This window comes from Choloepus didactylus, chromosome 20 (genome assembly GCF_015220235.1).
Source record: "Choloepus didactylus isolate mChoDid1 chromosome 20, mChoDid1.pri, whole genome shotgun sequence".
NCBI classification, from domain to species: Eukaryota; Metazoa; Chordata; class Mammalia; order Pilosa; family Megalonychidae; genus Choloepus; species Choloepus didactylus.
This window is the reverse complement of record NC_051326.1, coordinates 44,975,092-44,993,005: the sequence shown is the minus strand read 5'-3', so window position 1 is coordinate 44,993,005 and position 17,914 is coordinate 44,975,092. Positions and strand designations below refer to the sequence as shown.

Sequence of the window (17,914 nt, the reverse complement as noted above, 5' to 3'; positions counted from 1 at the left end):
TGAGGTGTGTGTGGGGAGGCTCTCCAGCTCCCTGCCCACTCACTTTTTATAAAGATCCGTGTCTGTCGTCAGTGCTGTGACGTTCCCTAGGAAGTTGACCATTTATGGCTCCTAAGGCAAATGATATCATCACAATAGGTGGCTCCTGTTTAAATAGGGATCATTTGTGAAATGAGATTATAGACATTTATCTGAAAAAAAAACAGGAGATAGAGGCACCTGCTTTCTGTAATTGATATCCTGGGGGATAATATTGCATGATAATTAAGGCATCAATCTCCATGGCTAATTCTATTATGAGAAAAGAGCCTTCTTTTTCTTCTCTGGACCAAACAGCCCCCACATCCACATGAAATAAACTCCAGATCCATGTTTTCTATTATGCTTGAATATATGGGACATGCATTGCAATCCTATGCCTGCCACTGTGCTGCAGTGTACTTGTTTTGCAGAGCCCTGTGGCAGACTAGTCAAAGCTGTAACTAACCAGATCCCTGGATACACACTTTGTCATCTTTGGCCTTCTTCTTTTGCAATGCTTTTGAACCTTTCTCTGAGTGCACATTTCCCTGTTTTATGAGAAGCCTCTTTCTGGCTCTTTGCATTTGGATACTGCAAGCAGTACAGCAGGAGTCTTTCCTCGGTAAGTCAAGGATGACTCATTTCTTACTTTTTTGTACCTTCAATGTATACTTTCACTAGTGTGATGGCATCAGGTAGACAATAATGAGCTAATTAGCATGAAACTAGTTAATCTTTGATAGCTGCTTTCCCATCGGTACTTTGCACCATGTTTTTTCATCACCCCTCTCTCCAAACCATAGGATGCAATGCTTTTATAAGTAAAATACTCATCTCCTTCTAGACATTATAATAGCAGCTGGGGAGACTCATATCATTGCAATCTAGGGATTATCTTAATTGCCGTTGAGGATTTGGGGAAAAGATCTTGCAAAGCAGTCGAGAACTATTATCACTGTAATGCTAAGAAGACAAGTTCAGTCACCAATTAACCATTATTCCAATAATCACAGAATACCGGGGCAATTTGTAATGCAAGAACTATTCTGGCTCTCTCTCCATTTATTAGAGCAAAGATGCAGCAGCTGGGATGCTGATTTCAGTATTCCTTTGAGAATTAGTAAATCCAGGGACCTGCAGTTATTAAAACCTGTGTTTTTATATGCAAGCAATGAAGAGAAAACCTATAAAGACAGCTTCCTTTGTACTGCCTAGTGCAGTGAAAGATCTAATGCTTCTTATCAAACTGCATTAAATATGATAAAAGAAAAAGGAAAAGATATTTGATTGAGATGCTGTGAAGTGCTGCCATTTGTTTTTTATCATTAAATCCGAAAATCTCTTCAAAAGAAAGAGATTCCAATATTTAGTGTTGACCAAGTAGCTGTCTTCTGTTTTGTCAGAAGAGCCAGTTTTTAAGTGTAAGGGGAATTGCTGAGATTTTGGATAAAGCATGCTTCAGAGTACACACGTTTTGGCAAGGGTCCCTGAGAACCCCTGGGTCACTAGCTTATATCATTCACTAAGAGCTTTAGCAGCGGGGAACTTTGTAACAAGTGACTGGTGCCTACATGGATTGAAAGGTAAAGATTAGATATGTTTTGCAAGGGTTTTTCTTTTCATGTTTCTTGCCTTGCTATGCTGACGTGATTTTTTTTTTCTTTAACTTGTGCAAAAAATGGTCTCTGAATAGTCATGTCTGGCCTTTTTCTAATGAAATGGAATTTCAATAGAGAGATTTATTATTAACTCAGATATCTAGTTTTAAAAGTTAGTGTGATAAATGACAAAAGTATCTTATATGTAAATGTACTCTGTACAGGTCTGAGCATATCCAGTTAGAAGCTGTTACTGGTTTGCCCATGTATGTGTGGGTATTGACTATTTCATTCATAATTTTGCCCCCAAAACTCAGGCATATCTCCTACAGAAACTTAGTATTAAAATGGAATCTTTTGTGGCCTTTAATTTGTTCATGGAATATAACAAGTCAGTGGGACTTTTCCCCAGCTTTTTGAGTCACACTTTTTATTTAGCAACAAGTGCTCACCAAGGATTACTTATCACTAATGTCATTCATCTAAATGAGAGCTTCATACAAAAGGACAACATGATTCCTCAAAAGAACGATTAGGAAATGTGAACCTTTAACGGGGTTTGTGGCCCACTTGGAGACTTTTATTTGCGTAACTGCATTTATGAAAAGGTTTTAGGTCATCAGTACAATTGGACACCCCCAGATTAGGAGTTGATTATTTTACTAAGTTTAATTCTGCCCCTCAATTTGTAACACTTATTCAGTAATAAGTTTTTTGAAAATTACCGAATATTGCCCATGTTTTTTACCAAATCATTTCAGTTTATTTATGTTTAAAACAAAAGTGAACAACATGAAAATAGGCAATTTTTAGTAACAGTGTCCAAATTGGAAGAGTGTAACTGTAAAATGGAGACACCATTTTTTAAACATGACTGGGAACAGATCTTTTACAATTAAACTAGAACGTCATTTGAGGATATTATGCATTTGGTTGATAAACTTTTTAGTTCCCCATTCTAATCTTATTAAACCAGCATTAATAACTTCAAACATTCACTGTTTTTTTTTAAGGCAGTATCACTTTTATTTAAATAGTATTTAAGTTGCCAGCTTTCTTTTTCTTAAATGAATTACTGTATTAGACAGGCAATCTTTAAAAGATACAGTATCTGTGCAGGCTGAATGGGAACTCTCAACATGCTCGATGTATAAAAATTGAGCTCTGTCTGCTATATATAAAATTATAAGACAGCATTTCCTCTCTTCTTTTATGCTACTATATGCTGCAATGGCACAAATGCTCGTAATGAAGAGTAAAATGACCACACACACATACATGTATCCATCGTGCTCATAATTTAGAGAATCAATTTAAGAAATAGTAAAGGAAGAATACATGAAAGATCATTGCACATACAGGAGTCCCAAATATCATAGAAGATATAGAAACGTAGTTTTAAAAAGGCGTGATGCAGTTTTGTTGGTGTGTGGGTCTTGAAATAAAACCAGACACCTCCACACAGCGTGTGTTTGAAATCCATTGTACAACGTATGCAGCGGTATTTCTGAATAAATACACCTCCACATACTAATTGTGTACTTCCTTTATTCACTCTTTCAGTTTAAAATATAAAGTTATTCTTCCCCAAGCTTCTGTGCATGTAAACCAGCATTCATTGAAGCTTGTGTTTAAAACTCTGACTCAGTAAGTTATTTTCAAGATACAGCTATTGCCAGAAATTTGACTATTGGGTCATTATTTTATTCATTGTTATTTCTGATTCATAACTGGTAATAAAATTAGCAATTTTCGTATAGCTAGCATAAGAAAAAAAGTCATGACATTCCTATTTAGAGACTAGTTATTGTGAAATTACTTCCCTGTCCACATATATTTGTTAAAAGTGCACAGGGATTGAAAGCAACATATTCTTGCAGGAGTCTTCAGTTTCTGTGTTTCATCACCAAGTAGTTTGCTTCTAAATTTGATGGATGGGAATAGAGCATCCAGTACACTTTAAACCTTTGACTTCTGAAAAATGTACGTAAAACCTTAAGAATGGTCTTTATTATTAATTATAAAATATTGAATCAAATGTACATGTACGTTCATTCAAATGGGATTCTTGGAAGTGTTTTTTCACTTGTCTTCATTTTTATTTGATATTCTCACAGACACTTGCAACCATTTCTTACATTTATTTTATTCTGTAGCCTATCACTTCTGGTTATTTCATTTGAGTATATCATTATTCATTGTGGAGTAGTTCAGATTTTCAGATATAGAAAATCTTAATTACTGAAGTCCAAATAGTTTTGTAGAATGGTTCATCTGAATACCATGACTTCTAAGAATTCCAGGAAAATCTTTTTCAACGTATCTATTTTCCCAAGTTATTATTTACTTTCTTGGTAAACAAGAATAGATAAGGCAGCTTTGCCTTCCTTCCTTCATTCTTGTGATCATTCAGAGGGAAGGGGGACCTTGTCTTAAAACTCACAATCAGTTTGAGCTCCTGAAAAGGAAGAGTAGTCTTTCTTATCACCTGATACTGCTCTCGCAGTGTATGGTTCTGCCCATAGGAAGTATTCATTTAGCAATTGTAGAATAAGTGAGTGGATCTGTTTATTGGTTCTGTCTGCAGGGTTGGAGTAAAACTCCCCTCATCTACTCTCTTCTCCCTTCATTGACCTCAGAATATTGCATGGTATATTTGTTCCATTACTGGCTGGAAAGGACTAGAGAACAGATTGTTTAAGACAGCTTCCTTCTGTAGCAGAAAGGAGGAAAGTGATGTGTAACCAGGAACAGGTAATCTTAAATGAGCCCTGTTGCATCTGATAGCTTTGCCAGAATCACAACCCAAATCCTAGTTTTGTTCTCAAAAAAACGATCAAAGCCTACAGAATTCTTTTTGTCTTAAATCTCACTGGCTTCTTGGCAAAAAGGTCTGTGCCAATATCACTTTTGTGTAGTGCCGTGAGCCCAAGCTGCACCTAGGCCCTGAATGCATGAGTTTATTTTATTTTATTTTTTGATTGCTAAAATGGATTTGTCATATTTCTCTCCTTAATTTTCCAGCTGAAATAAGATGGGCGGCAGAGGGTTCTGACCTGGACCTCTCCTGATCAGAGCCCGTTCTGCAGCCTTCCTGCCATTTCTGAATGACAGTTACTAGGAGTGTGTGAGCACACATCTCCATGTGCCCTTTATTTGCGGGTCGAGACCCAGACCTCACCCCCAGGGCTCTCTTCCTGGTTCGCTTAAAGTGGAAACTTGACAAAGCCTTTAATGCAAAGAGATTGAGAAGACTGAAGAGTCAACGCTCCATTGAGCTTTTAGATTACAGAATGAGTTTTTGTCCTGTCCATGTTGGACTTTCTGGTAAATGGGTGTTCCTGTGTTGTAACAGGCAGGAGCTTGGGAGAATAGGAGCTACCTGCCTGAGCAAGGATGCCTGCTTTCCGGAGCAGCTTAGTTCAGCAAAGACCAGGAATGCTCATGGGTGTGCACGCCCAGGTAGAGGCTCTGGGGAAAGAATCATGATAAAGAACACATGACTGAGATGGATGAAGTGCATTTCAAATATGAGCTGCTTTCACACATGTGTTCATAGCTGAGCCTGGCAGACTCCCTGCGAGCTGGGTATTTTCATGTCCATTTTACATATGAGAAAACCAATACGCAATGTGGATGAGTGGCTTGCTTATGGTTTTGTCACTGGCACATGGGAGTTCTGTCTGTGGATGCTGTGGTGCTTTACCCTACCATGCGAGGAAGCAATGGCAGCATAGGGGAGGAAAGGGAAGAAAGAAAGCCTAGAAACAGAAAGATGAGGGAAGTGGTGGGGAGGCAGAGAGAAACCAGTGCCTGTGTGAGGGCTGGAGAGCATGTCTTTTGCCCTGATGCTGCACTGTGCTAGCCGGGGCCTGGGGCAGGCTCTGCAGATATAGCAGATTCCTCTCACAAAATACACTTTCCTTTGAGGTGTCATCAAGGGGACCTCACAGATGCGTTCTATGTACTTCTACCCCTTCCCACTCACCGAGCTTGTCCTTCAAGATAGTGCTCCCAAGAAGGAGCATGTTTTGCAAAAAAGCAAAAGAAAGAACAGGAAGAGTGAACCGCCGGTTTCTCAGGCTAACGGTGGAGGGGACTATGATCTGGCTATTCAATCTCTGACCTGGATCTAGACCTTGAAAGATGTACAAGGATGTGCCTAATAGAAGTAAAGTTCTGGAGACAAAAACAAATATTAAGAATACTCTGCTAAGATGCGACTGGTAACCCTGCTTCCTGTTGTACACGTGGTTGCAGCTGGTGCTGTGACAACAGATAACATTTTTAGTTGCTGGAAGGAATGAAACAGGCTGGACAAATGATTTGTGGAGGAGAGTTTGGTCCCCAAATTGTATTTGCTGAGGCAGACTTCTTTAAACTAAAAAGACTGGGAACTGGAGTAGAGGAAAAGATAATAGGAGTGTATCAGGGACAGGTGACAAGTGGCAGGAGCATAAGGCTGGAGCCTTGAGGAAATGAGGAAGACAGCGACTCTTGCCAGAGTGGGGATGGTGGGTGACGCCACTGATATCAGGCTTCATATCAGGACAGCCCAACTCCTTCCACATCCTGAACCTTCCTCGCAGATTCTGTCCTCTCAGCCTTTGGTGTGAGCTGTGACAATTTTAGAATGATGCAAAGCATAAGACAAAGTAAAACATGGATTTGAAAAGTTGTTTATTTCGATTCAGTATTTTCTAGGGAGGTAATGGGAAACTTTCAGGGAAAATTGTAGGCTCTAAATATTTAAGAAACACTGAGCTTATATATGATCCTTTTGCAGTGGAATTTATTGTTCCGCCACAATTTTTTCTTTTCTTTTAAAACAACACTGCTCATTTACTATAAAAATGCCATTAAATATTATAAATATAATAAATAGAAGAATGACCAATTATCCAATTATTATTGCTACTTAAGAGCCAAGCACTGGCCTGAGGGCTTTATGTATAACATCACATAAAATTTTCACAGAAAGATTAGGGAAGGATCATGATTCAAATTTACAAAGGAGAAAGCCCTGTAGGGAGGATGTGGCTTGCCCAGGTCTGCATGAGAGGTAAGAAGCAAAGCTGGAATCAAAGCCCAGGCTTTCAGTTTCTCCCTCCAACACTCTTTTTTGGCAGACTGAACTCTCTCTACACAGAAGTAGTGGGAAAGAAGTAAGGGATTTCAAAAATCAAAGTACAGCAAACACACATTTACCTTTGGAAAATGTTTCTGGTCTTGTACTTGAAAATATGTCTTTCTGATACTGTGCATGTTCCGATATTTTTCCCAAATCATGAAGCTACTTCCCAAAAACCTCTGATTTATGAAAATCTGAGAAGATTGCCTGAATTCTCTCTCAACTCTTTTGCTCTCTGTCATTTGCATTCAAACTAATTTGCAAAGCAAGAAAGAGTTCTCTCTCGTTGGCTTCATCTCTGGGTTATGTTTTGACTGAAACTGGGGAGATAACGAATTATTTAAGTGGAGGTAGATTCAGGATTATTGGGGAGAGAATAGTGCATTTTTTTCTTCCTTAGTTGGCTATAGATTATTGGGAAAAGAGATAACACATAGGTGACCCTTAACCAATGATATGCAGATAGCTAGGATCATTGATTTAAGTGAGAAGCTGAAAGCCAGGATTGCTTCAGCTAAGCCATAGTCCAGCTCACCTTGTAGTGAGCAGGGAGGTGTGTGAATTTCACATAAATTTTTTGGGAATTATCCTCTGCCATCCACCCCATCAACATATAACCCAGAAGTCTATTGTGAAAAAAATGCATATTAATTATATGTCCTTGAAATATTTCATAAACAATATTCTGGATCTTTGAATTCTCCAATGTTTACTTATATGCTGGACAGAAAAACAGTTTAAAAGATGCAGCTTTTTTTTTTTTAATTCCCTCCATTCACAGAAGAGAAAATGGGGGGGAAGTTAGCCTTTTAATTTTTTTTCTCAGTTAATGTGTGGAATGAATGAATGAAATTGTGCCTGAAGGAGGACTGAAGTGATTTTTCCGTGTATAAAGACCATTCTGCAGATTCAGAGATGGACTGTGATTGGTTTGACCAGACTGATCTGCCATTACTCCGAAGAACCAAAATATGCAGATCATTGTTGCAATAGCCTTGGTTCTAGAATTAAGAGACATAGTAGAAACCCCCTTGTAAGACTCAGCTTACATTTAGATGGATGCCCTTTGAAATTGGAATAGACATTTTAGCAAACAGTTTATTGCACATGAAATTTAATGTCCGAATGTCATGTAGTAGAATAAGAGAAGCAGTGTTTTGAAAGCAAGAGACAATACCTTTTTGTGGGATCATCTTGTCGGTTGTGTATTGCATTGAGTTTCAATAGACTGCAGCCCAGCTGCACAGTGGAATGTAGAAAGGCAATGATATTTAGTGGTGTTCTCCAATTTTAACTTCCATGTGATTATAAAAACTGTTCTTTTCTAGAGTAACCCAGCATTAAGCTAGAATCCACCTACCAGTCCTTTACATCATTGCTGAAGAAATACACACAAATAACCACTTTTGCTACCTCTTCTGTTCTTGACTTTCAAGGATAGCTTCTTTTGTGACACTTTCTTCCCCTCTAGTAACACCCCTTTCCTCTTGCAGCAGGGAAGCTCCTTCATTACCACTCATACTGGTATGTAACCTTTCTAGGAGACTGCAGTGCGTTGGCACAGGCTGAGGACAGTTTTCATCATATCCAATTCAGCAAAATATTGCTCCTGGACATCCAGGTAGCAAACATTATCCAGATTTTCTTTCATATTGTATACCTTTTGCAAGATAGAGCTATAATGCTTTCTTTATGTTTTCTCCTTTCTACATCCAATTTTTCCTGTTTATCCTTATCCAACCTAGTTCATTTGGCTATTCCAAGTTTTAAAATTCAACTCTCTTTAAGCATTTGTAAATATTGTCCAACTTATTAGGATAGTTTGTGATATTCTAGCTCCAAGAATGTGCCTGTGTGTGTACATGTGGTATAGAATTATTTTCCTGATGTATGCACGTATCAGTGAAGTAAATATCCTTAACCACCCCATTATTTAACTGAAGAAGGACTTCTCCCAAAAATTAATGTGCTTTTCTGACATGATTCTAGGAGCTAAGCAAGTCTGCATGCCATGTGATCTTAAAGAACTCAGCATCAATCTGGTTTGGAAATGCATTCTTGCTTGTATGTGGTTTCATTGTTAGCGTGCTGGACATTGATCAGTTGGTGCTATGTGGGCACGGAAGGCAGAAATGGCTGCTGGAAACCACGCGGATCGGGGAATTGAATCTTCTTCAATATTGTTTCTTAAATCAGTTAAGGCACAACCTTAGGTTTGTTCCTAGCACCCAGCACCATTACTGCCACCCAATGGATGGTACCAGTAAATTATAATTACAGAAAAGTTAGTGACCTAGGAGAACAATGTTTGAATTATCCCAGTGATTGTCCTCAGCAATAACTGTGCATCCATTATGGTATTCAAATGTAGAACAAGACAGCTATTTTCTGCTCCTTACTTCCTCCTTTCAGGTTCATTTTTTACTGTTGGAGGTTGTAGCATCATTTCCTTAAAAAAAGTTTTCTGAATTCTTTTATGTAATCCATAAATCTTAATCTATCATTGTATGTGATTATCAGAGAAAAGTTGAATGAGTAGCCATGCAGTCTGTTGAATCTTTGTTTGGTGTCCTTGTTTAAGCATGTTCTTGAAAACTTGAAATTTAGAGTTATTATTATTATTCTTGGAAACTTGATATTTTGCTTAATTTCATTATGGAGCTTATCCCCAACAAGTTTGCAGACTCACTGAGGGAAGGTTCAGTCTTACTTATTCTTATTTCCTAGTGCAGTGCTAAGTATACAGTGTTTGAATAAATGTGTTAGTATGGCTTTGCTTTCCTTTTAGTAGTTTATCAGGTCCAACAAATGTATTCATCATCATGCATTATTGGATGAGTTTGATTCTTCCTAAAAGTATCTTAGAATGGAAGTATGTTTAGTGAATACTGGAAGGTTTTATTCAGAACAGGGTATTGTGGTTTCTAACTTTCATACATTTAAGGTAACTGACATCCATTAGGCGTGTGCCTAAAGTGAAAGAAAATAGCCTGTATGTGGAGCTTCATTTGCTAAGAAAGTGCAGACAAAGCTGTGTACATGCTATGAACAGCATGCTGTCTTGGAAGTTTTCCTTGCTGACTAAAATTGTAATAATAATTTCCAAGGGAGTGTTTTGTTACAGTATTAATTTAATTAGGGAGTTTCTGGGTGACACATGATTTTTAATTTTATCCCACTAATTATCACTCTCCACTTGTACCTCTGATCTTATAAGCAGAATGTCACAAGAATTATTATATAAGGGAATTTATTTTACCTGAGGAAAAAGCAAAGCCACAGTTGAGATCAGTCACATCACTATTATTTTGAATTGAGGCACTATTCAGTTTCACTGAAGCAAGGTGTATTTTCAGCCCCCCAAAACAGTTTCTTGAGTGGAAACAACCCTAGACAAATCATTGAGATCACTTTTCTCTCCTGCTTTTGAAACCTGTCAATTTACATTTCCTTTTAAATTTAGTATAAGTATTAAAATTAAAAAATGTGTATAACAAAAATAGCCAAATCATTTGCTTAATTAAATTACGTAGAGCTGTAAAATTTTGTTGTGAACAGGATTAAAAAATACTATCTCTTCAAAAGTGTCTTTCTCTTTGATGACCATGAAAGCTACAAGACCTTTGTCTATAGAAATGTCTTTTATATTAATATGAAAGTATATAGACAGGGATATATAACTCAGTCAAGAAATTTAATACTAGCTCATGCTCAGAATTCAAAAGAATCAGAGAGTTGACTCAAAATAAGTAGTATATATTTTCTTTCACTTTTCAAAAGACTTTTTGTTTCTCCAGAAAAGCTGCTTTGGAGTCTTAATTCCTTGAAGTAATGTCAGACAATGCAATCTATGTGTGCATAAAGAAATGAGTTAGCACACTGACTGATATTGATGAAACCAACATGGAATTTGTAGATTCGTTGGGATTATTTTTTGGCTGAATGGCTTCTGTAAACATTTTGGTAACATGGGTTCTGGTGCAAAAAATTAGTAATCCTGGGAACTACCTCTCTTGATCTAAACTATCTCTTTTACACGTATATTTTTTTTTATCTTCTCCTGCCATGCCACGGCACAGTCCAATGGAGTAAATTCCAGTTGTTGTCACGTTTACTCTTCAGAGTGAATCTGAATACACCTGAATGCGTATGTAGGATCCAGTACAATAAAATGCTGTACCATATAACATTTCTCTCCAGTCATAGTATGTCCACTGTGATATGCCTTACTGAACATAAGGAGAAGGGAAGAAATCCTTTCATGTGGGAACACAGGTAAAGTGAGTTAATATTGGGAATTAGAGGCGGTTCCTTGTTCTACCTCTTTCTTCCTTTTTGCTCTTACCACAAGTAAAATGGTACTGAGAGCAGCTCCTCAGACTTTCTTTGTTAAAAACAGTTGCTCCTAAAAGCTGTAGTATTTGATCTGCAGTTGTATTTGAAAGGAAAACGGATTCTCAACATTCAACTTTTTAGAAAGGAAGTAAGAAATTCTCTCCACTTGTCTTTCCAATGATCAGATGATTAAGGCATGAGATGAGTTTGAGATGTCATCTGGTTTCTTCTATGCAGTTATCCCCAAGAAAATTTAATATCATTAGCAAAGGAATCACCTGCATCTGATGGATTATTGGGATTATTACCAGCAGAATGCCTGCACGGACTCAAAGCAGTGAAACTGTTCTCAGTGTGTAATACATTTAGCAAACCATACCACAGGGAACTCCTTCAAACTTCAGGTGGATGAGTGGTGACCACAGAGGTCAACTTCATCCACATTTGCTGTGTTTAATGAACACATGTCAGTTCTCTGCCTCTCTTATATTATAATGTTCTCAGACCTCACAGAGCCCATCCCGTTAGAGAAAGACCCAGGGTTCATTCAGGGCTGGTTTCTGTAAAGACCATGCATCCTACCTGGGTGTGGCAAAGAGATAAGAATCTTGAAAAGTTCTAAGAATCAAATTGATGACTCAAAGTTGTTTTTCTCCTCCCCCTTTATTTCTGGATTTATAGCCAGAATTTGAACTGAAAGGAATCTTCTTCCTTTTCAAATGAGTGAGAGCTATGTAAAGCTTTGGGGGAAATTTTCTGCCTGGCTTGCCATTCAGGCTGCATTTTAAAGTCATGGACCATCTTGGCTCAGTATCTGTGGGAGGGAGAAATTTAGCTGAATGGTTCAGTAAAAGAGCAAGCAATTTTGATTGAGGCCAGCACATGTGAAGTGCTGGAATTGGCAGGGAGAAGAACCAAGTGTTCACATCCTGGAAGCCAAGCCAACAGTTTCAGGAGCCATTTCTTCTCCAATATTGTACACATCCCTATGTAGTATTGTGGTGCTTGCATTCTAATTGCACTTTCTCCTCCTCTGTCCCTTTTCTATACCAAAAGAAATACCAAATACCAAAAGAAGAGAAAATGTATCTGACAAATAAATAAATAAAATTAAAGAATATTTTAAAAGTCCATCTCCAAAAAAGAAAAAGAAAAAAAGAAAAAAAAGAATAGGCCTGTGGGCCCTTTTGGCAGATAGCATTTGGCTAGGCAATGTTGAGAAAGTGAGGTTGATCTTTTTATGCCCTCTCCAACCCTCCTCCCTTATACTGCCATACCTCCCCTTTTTTTGTTAGTGAATGAATAGTTGTGGGGAGAGGGTTGGGGAAAAATGGGAAGGACACTGGGTGATATGGAGCTTGAAAACCTAGATTTGAATCCTGAATTTTCTACTTTTGTTTCTTCAAGTATAACAGAGGGATAATGGCACTATTATAAAGGTCATATGAATGAAAACACAGGATATCTGTAAAAGTTTTGCTGAACAGGAAACAGTTATGTAAGGTTTATGCATCACCTCATGCCAGACCTCAATTGGCAGCTCTGTATTGTCCTTCTCTTTACCAGTCTCCAACGTTCTCTTTTGAAGTGGTTTAGAAGCTTCACTATCTGTACTCCTGCTCCCTGGCGATTTGTAAACTTTGGGAAGTCAAAAGTTGTTCTTCTTCCCCAAAAGACCATCATCCCTCAGTATATAATTATCTCAGGATGCCTCTGTGGTGTTGCCTCCAAAATTTTGGGGGCAGGGTGATGGTGGCGGTGTTAGGACCTCTGCTTTTAAGGTGAATCACTCTTCCTTGATTCTGATTGCCACAGAGATATTGGACTTTTTAAGCTAAATATTGTACCAATAAGCTAAATATTTTCGGACACTACTGTTTACCAGATATACAGGGCTGGAGAAACAGTCTCTCAGGAGCCTCGATTTATTCATCTATAGAATAATAATAGCAATGATACTGAAGTGTCTGGTAACATGAGGTTTAATAATGATGTACATTCATGCATTTATACATTTGCATAAATCTGTACATTATTTAAATCGCCAAATGCCATACAACATTTATTGGGAACCCTTCCAGAATTCCACATCTAAATTTTGTACTAAAAATTGTCATATGAAATCCTTAAGATATTTCTTCTACTCCATTGTTCCTGTGGATGGTTGACTCACATATAGTGATTACTTCATTAATTTGACATTATTTAATATATAAAAACTACTCTCTTCTATAAGAAGATGGAAAGCTTTATGAATCCATTTGGATAGTTGTTCCAAGTTAATATAATTGAGCATATGGAATTTTACAGCAAATATCCTTGAGTTTAAAGAGATTTTTCCAAGTTGCTTTTTGTTTCACAACTTATTTGTCCCCATGCAATTCATAAAATTTAGTTTGTCGCCACTGCTGCATACTTTTTGTTTATTACAAACTCTAGAAGATGAATATGTGCACTGAGGTCAAGCAGAGAGAGATTAAAAATTTTTCTGGAATTTTGAAGAGATTATCTTCTGTCCCTCGTTTTCCTAAACTTTGAAATGGGAATGATGTTGAATTCCCACCCTTCTCTACCTCCTTCCACATATCTGGCTCCCAAGAGGATTGTCTCCTAGTTCAGAATATATTTAATCATCATCCTCATCAATAATAATTATAATAGCAGCTAACACTATTTTAATATGTTTTTTCTTTCTCAAATGTAGAAATACTTTAATTTCTTCTTATTTCAATCTTGTTGAAAGTAATTTTCAAAACTTCTGAAGTTAGCATTTATTGATTGCCTACTAGGTAGCAGATGGTATGTTAAGCATTCATTTGACCTTTATATGGTACCTTATTCTTTTATTTTGTGGTTTTATTCATATAACCAGGTTCTCCAACAAAGGTATAAGTTCTAATAGCCATGTATTTGTTCTGTGAATATTTATTGGCCACAGGCCATAACAGGAGCTCTCCTAAATTCTGAAGATAGAGAGACAAAATATGATTCATTTCTTGGACGAGATTGTAATCCACTTGGGAAGATAGTCATAGACATAACTAGCAGCTGATATAAGGGAAATGAGGAGAAGTGACATAAGAAAGCTATGAACACAGTGCTATGGGGAAACAGGAGATGAGATAAATTTCATTTGGTTCTGAAGGATCAGTGAGAATTCACAAAAGAAGCAGATAATGAGAAAAGACACGGCATTCTGTAACTGCATGGTGTTTTGAGGAGCCAGAAAGTGGTTGGTGTAGTACAGTGGTAAAAAGCACAGATTTAGGATTAAAAGTGCACAGTTAAGAGCCTGAGTTTGAACCTGCTTCTGCAACTTATTAGCTGTATGACCTTGTGGAGGTTATTAATATGTGGCCGCACCCAGGGAGTAGGAAGTGATGCGGTGGAGCTGAAACGCGAACATGGTAGGTGTTGACTTTTTACAGCAGAACCTTTTGCATCTTTATTTTCCACAAAATGCCTAGTTCAATTTCAGGCACACAGTGGACATTTAACAAACTTCTGTCAACTGTGTAAACTGAGCTCTCATTCTGAGTGCTGTCGCATTCTTGTTTCCTCCTATGGTTCTGATTTTTCCCTCAAGTGTCCTGTTAAAAAGCTCATATGGCCACTTTCTCTTTGGAGTGCTCATAAAAGATGTGTTTTATGAAGTTATACTAGTTGTGCTCAGAAAATATCCATCTGGCTGTGGAGCTTTTTGCTCACCAATCTTAGTCAGAGTGTCATAAATATTACAGAAGCAGAACTCTTTGTTTTGTTTTACAAAGTAAAACAGGCAAAAGGAAGGTCATGGCTCATTTATCTTTGTGTCCTCAGTGCTGAACGCATAATAGTTGCTCAATAAAGGTTCATTGAAATGTCACGCTTGTTAAACTCACCATGAATTTGGGATGTGAACATTTCTCTCAGTTCCATTTATGAATCTTAAGCATCAATATTATCAACAATTTTATTAAAAAATAGTCCTAAGTGGTCAGTTTATACCTAGATCAAATCCACTTTAGAATACTCTGAGGAATTGTTGAGTGTTCTTGTACCAGAAATTTATTGTATTAAATATTGTTTAAAGAAATAAAATATTACCTAGAATTTTAAATACTTAGAAATGTAATGTTTTTGTAAAAGGAAAGGTCATGCATACATTGATAGTTGAACAATATGAAATTACATATATATTACTTCATTTGCAAACACAGGTATTATGTTTGGTATATTAATATTTAAATTCAGGCTTTATTTAATTAAGGCTAAATTTGCATTAATATTTATATTAATTTAAATTAATATTCCAATTTTTTTGTAGTTGGAGTAATAAGTTTGAACCTGCTGCATCTCTTTATGTTTGCTAGTTCTGAAATCATCATTGTCATTGTCATTGTCACCATCATCATCTACTTCATAGGATGATCTTTAATATTAAAAGTATTAATCCATGTGAATTACTTACAGATTCCCACACATAGTAAGAGTTTAATAATTCTTAGCCATTGCTATTTGTGTTACTAAATTTCTGATTAATAACAGAGTAAAAAAGAAATATTGTAAAGACAAAAATATCAGTGGTGTATTTATTTTGTTATTTATCCCATTCTATTCATTCATTTATGATTTACTGAGCCTTTCCTATGTGCAGGGCACCTACCATACTAGAAATTTGTAAAATTGAAAATGCTACCACATGTTCTGAACCTAGTCATCACAGTGTCAAAGAGATAAGGAATATCAGTCAAAAATATCCTGATATCTGTAGTAATGAATGGATACCAATTCTATTGTCAATCTCATCTCCCTGGTCATTTAAGCCCTAATCAGGTTGACAGGAAAATACCCTCTAAAGTCTAGATTGAATCAGGATAGGAGACCCCAAAGTAAAGAAGATAATGGAAACTTCTTCTCTTGTGTAAAGGGCAGGGTACCCTGGAGACAGAAATGTATCCTTGCGTTGGTGTGTTGTGTAATACCACCTTCTTCCTTCTACATCTGATAGTGTGAACAGTTTACATAAACATCTTTATGTAGTAACTTGAAGATCATACTTTAAGTCTGTTCATGATTTTAAAGCAATGTCTTGAAGTTCTTACAAAAACAAGAAAAATATTTTTCAAACCTGATTTTTTTTTCTCTCTTCTTTGACTCTCTTTGGCCTTCATATTTCTACATGCTCTTTATTTTAAAATAATGACTTTTCTGGGGGTAATAGAATTATCTGGGTCTAGCTATGGGTGGGAGCAGCATACTTGGGATACAAGTGGAGAAAATATTATATCCACATTGAGAGGGGTTGTAGATCTCAGAGGCAGGCTAATAACATATTCATGGACAATTAAACTCAAAAGGAGAAACGCATGCCTCTGGAGCACACTTGCCAAAGATTCAACATTTGGCACATCCAGGGCTGGGCATGTTGGCTGCTCCAAGCTGTGTCAATCTGTCTCCATCCATGGATTAATCTCCTGGAGAAAGATTAAAATGGCTTATTTGAGGACTGCTATGTAGCCAGAGGTATTCATCATGAAGGAAAAATATATATATTCTCTTTTCTTAAAAGATGAAATAAAACACTCTTTTAGATTTAAAAACGTGTTAGAAACAGAATAGTCTACCATGTGAATATAGCCAGTGGCAATTAATTTGATTTGGATGAATGTAGAATTCAAGATAGGCATTCCATAAAACCATTTAAAAATGGGGGAAGGTTAGAATTTAGACATTATTTCTTAGACTTATTCATTTTTGAAAATATTTTATAAAACTTCTTTTAAAAAGGGCTTGCTATTGACTTATAATAAATCATATTGAAATGGTAAGATATATGCATCTTAATAAAGGGAGAAGGTATTTACTGACCACAATTAATTGCTTCATTATGAGATGTGACTGGGTTTTCTGACTGTCAAGGCAACAAGAAATATGGTCAGTAACATAATTTTCTCTGAGTGAAAAAGTATCATTTCTTAAAAAGAAGCCATTTTGAAGAAGAGCATTCTAAATTTTATCTTATGTAGGGTACCTTGGATGACACGAGCATCAGTTCTAGAGCAAGTGCAGAAGCCATTTTCTCCTAGCTATGGTAACTGCGGTATGGCTTACTGGGGGGAGGGGTGTGTGGGGAGAGAAAGAGAAAAGAGGGAGAGGGAAAGGGGGAGGGAGAAGAGGAGGGGGAGGGGGAATGAATGTTCATTCACGCAAGCATTCGCACATACAGTTCTTACTATCTGCCTGCCTCTTTCCCTTCCACTGGCCCGCCTTACCAGGCATCATCTTTACTCTAAAACTCCCTTTGCCCATGACCTTGAGCAGGGTTCATCTGTACCAGCTGCCAGGTGCAGGTTTTAGATATGAAAGCAAACCAAAACTTCAGATAGTCTCTGGGAGACACCTAAATGGATGTTCTGAAGATAGCTTGGAGATTTAGGTCCAGAGAGTCATATTTGAGAATCTACAGAGAGTGTCTGTATAACTAGGAGAGTTGACACTGCATGAGGAACTAACTGGGGGTGGATAGAGAAGAGAAAGAGTTGGGAACCCCCTTCGAACCTCTTTCTGTTAATTTAGCATTTTGCAGTGTCTCAGGGCAGCCACTCTAAGAGTTATAATTTTATAATCTTACAACTATAACCACAGAAGTTGTTCGATATTGAATTAAATATCTACATATTGACTCGAGACTACCCTTTGGAGCTGCTGTCTTGGTTTTATTTTTACTGATTTGCCCTGATGTAGGTTTATTATTGTTATTTTCTACAAAAGGCAAATATAGGGTGAGAATTCTCTCTTAATGGAGGAATCTCCTTAATGGAAATTTTGCACCAAAGTCTGTTCACAT

General features: G+C 37.1%; 1 protein-coding gene across 2 annotated transcripts in view; it reads left to right on the top strand.

Annotated features, from left to right (window-relative positions):
• Window positions 1–494: 494 nt before the first annotated feature.
• The window catches only part of DLGAP2 (DLG associated protein 2), a 666,966-nt gene continuing 649,546 nt past the window's right edge, over window positions 495–17,914 (top strand). Inside the window, exon 1 of one of the 2 annotated variants that reach the window (XM_037813208.1) lies at window positions 495–643. In XM_037813208.1, coding sequence (XP_037669136.1) covers window positions 577–643 — 67 coding nt within the window. In that variant the 5' untranslated portion in view covers window positions 495–576. The remainder of the gene's footprint in view (window positions 644–17,914) is intronic. The other variant, XM_037813209.1, reaches the window with a different exon arrangement.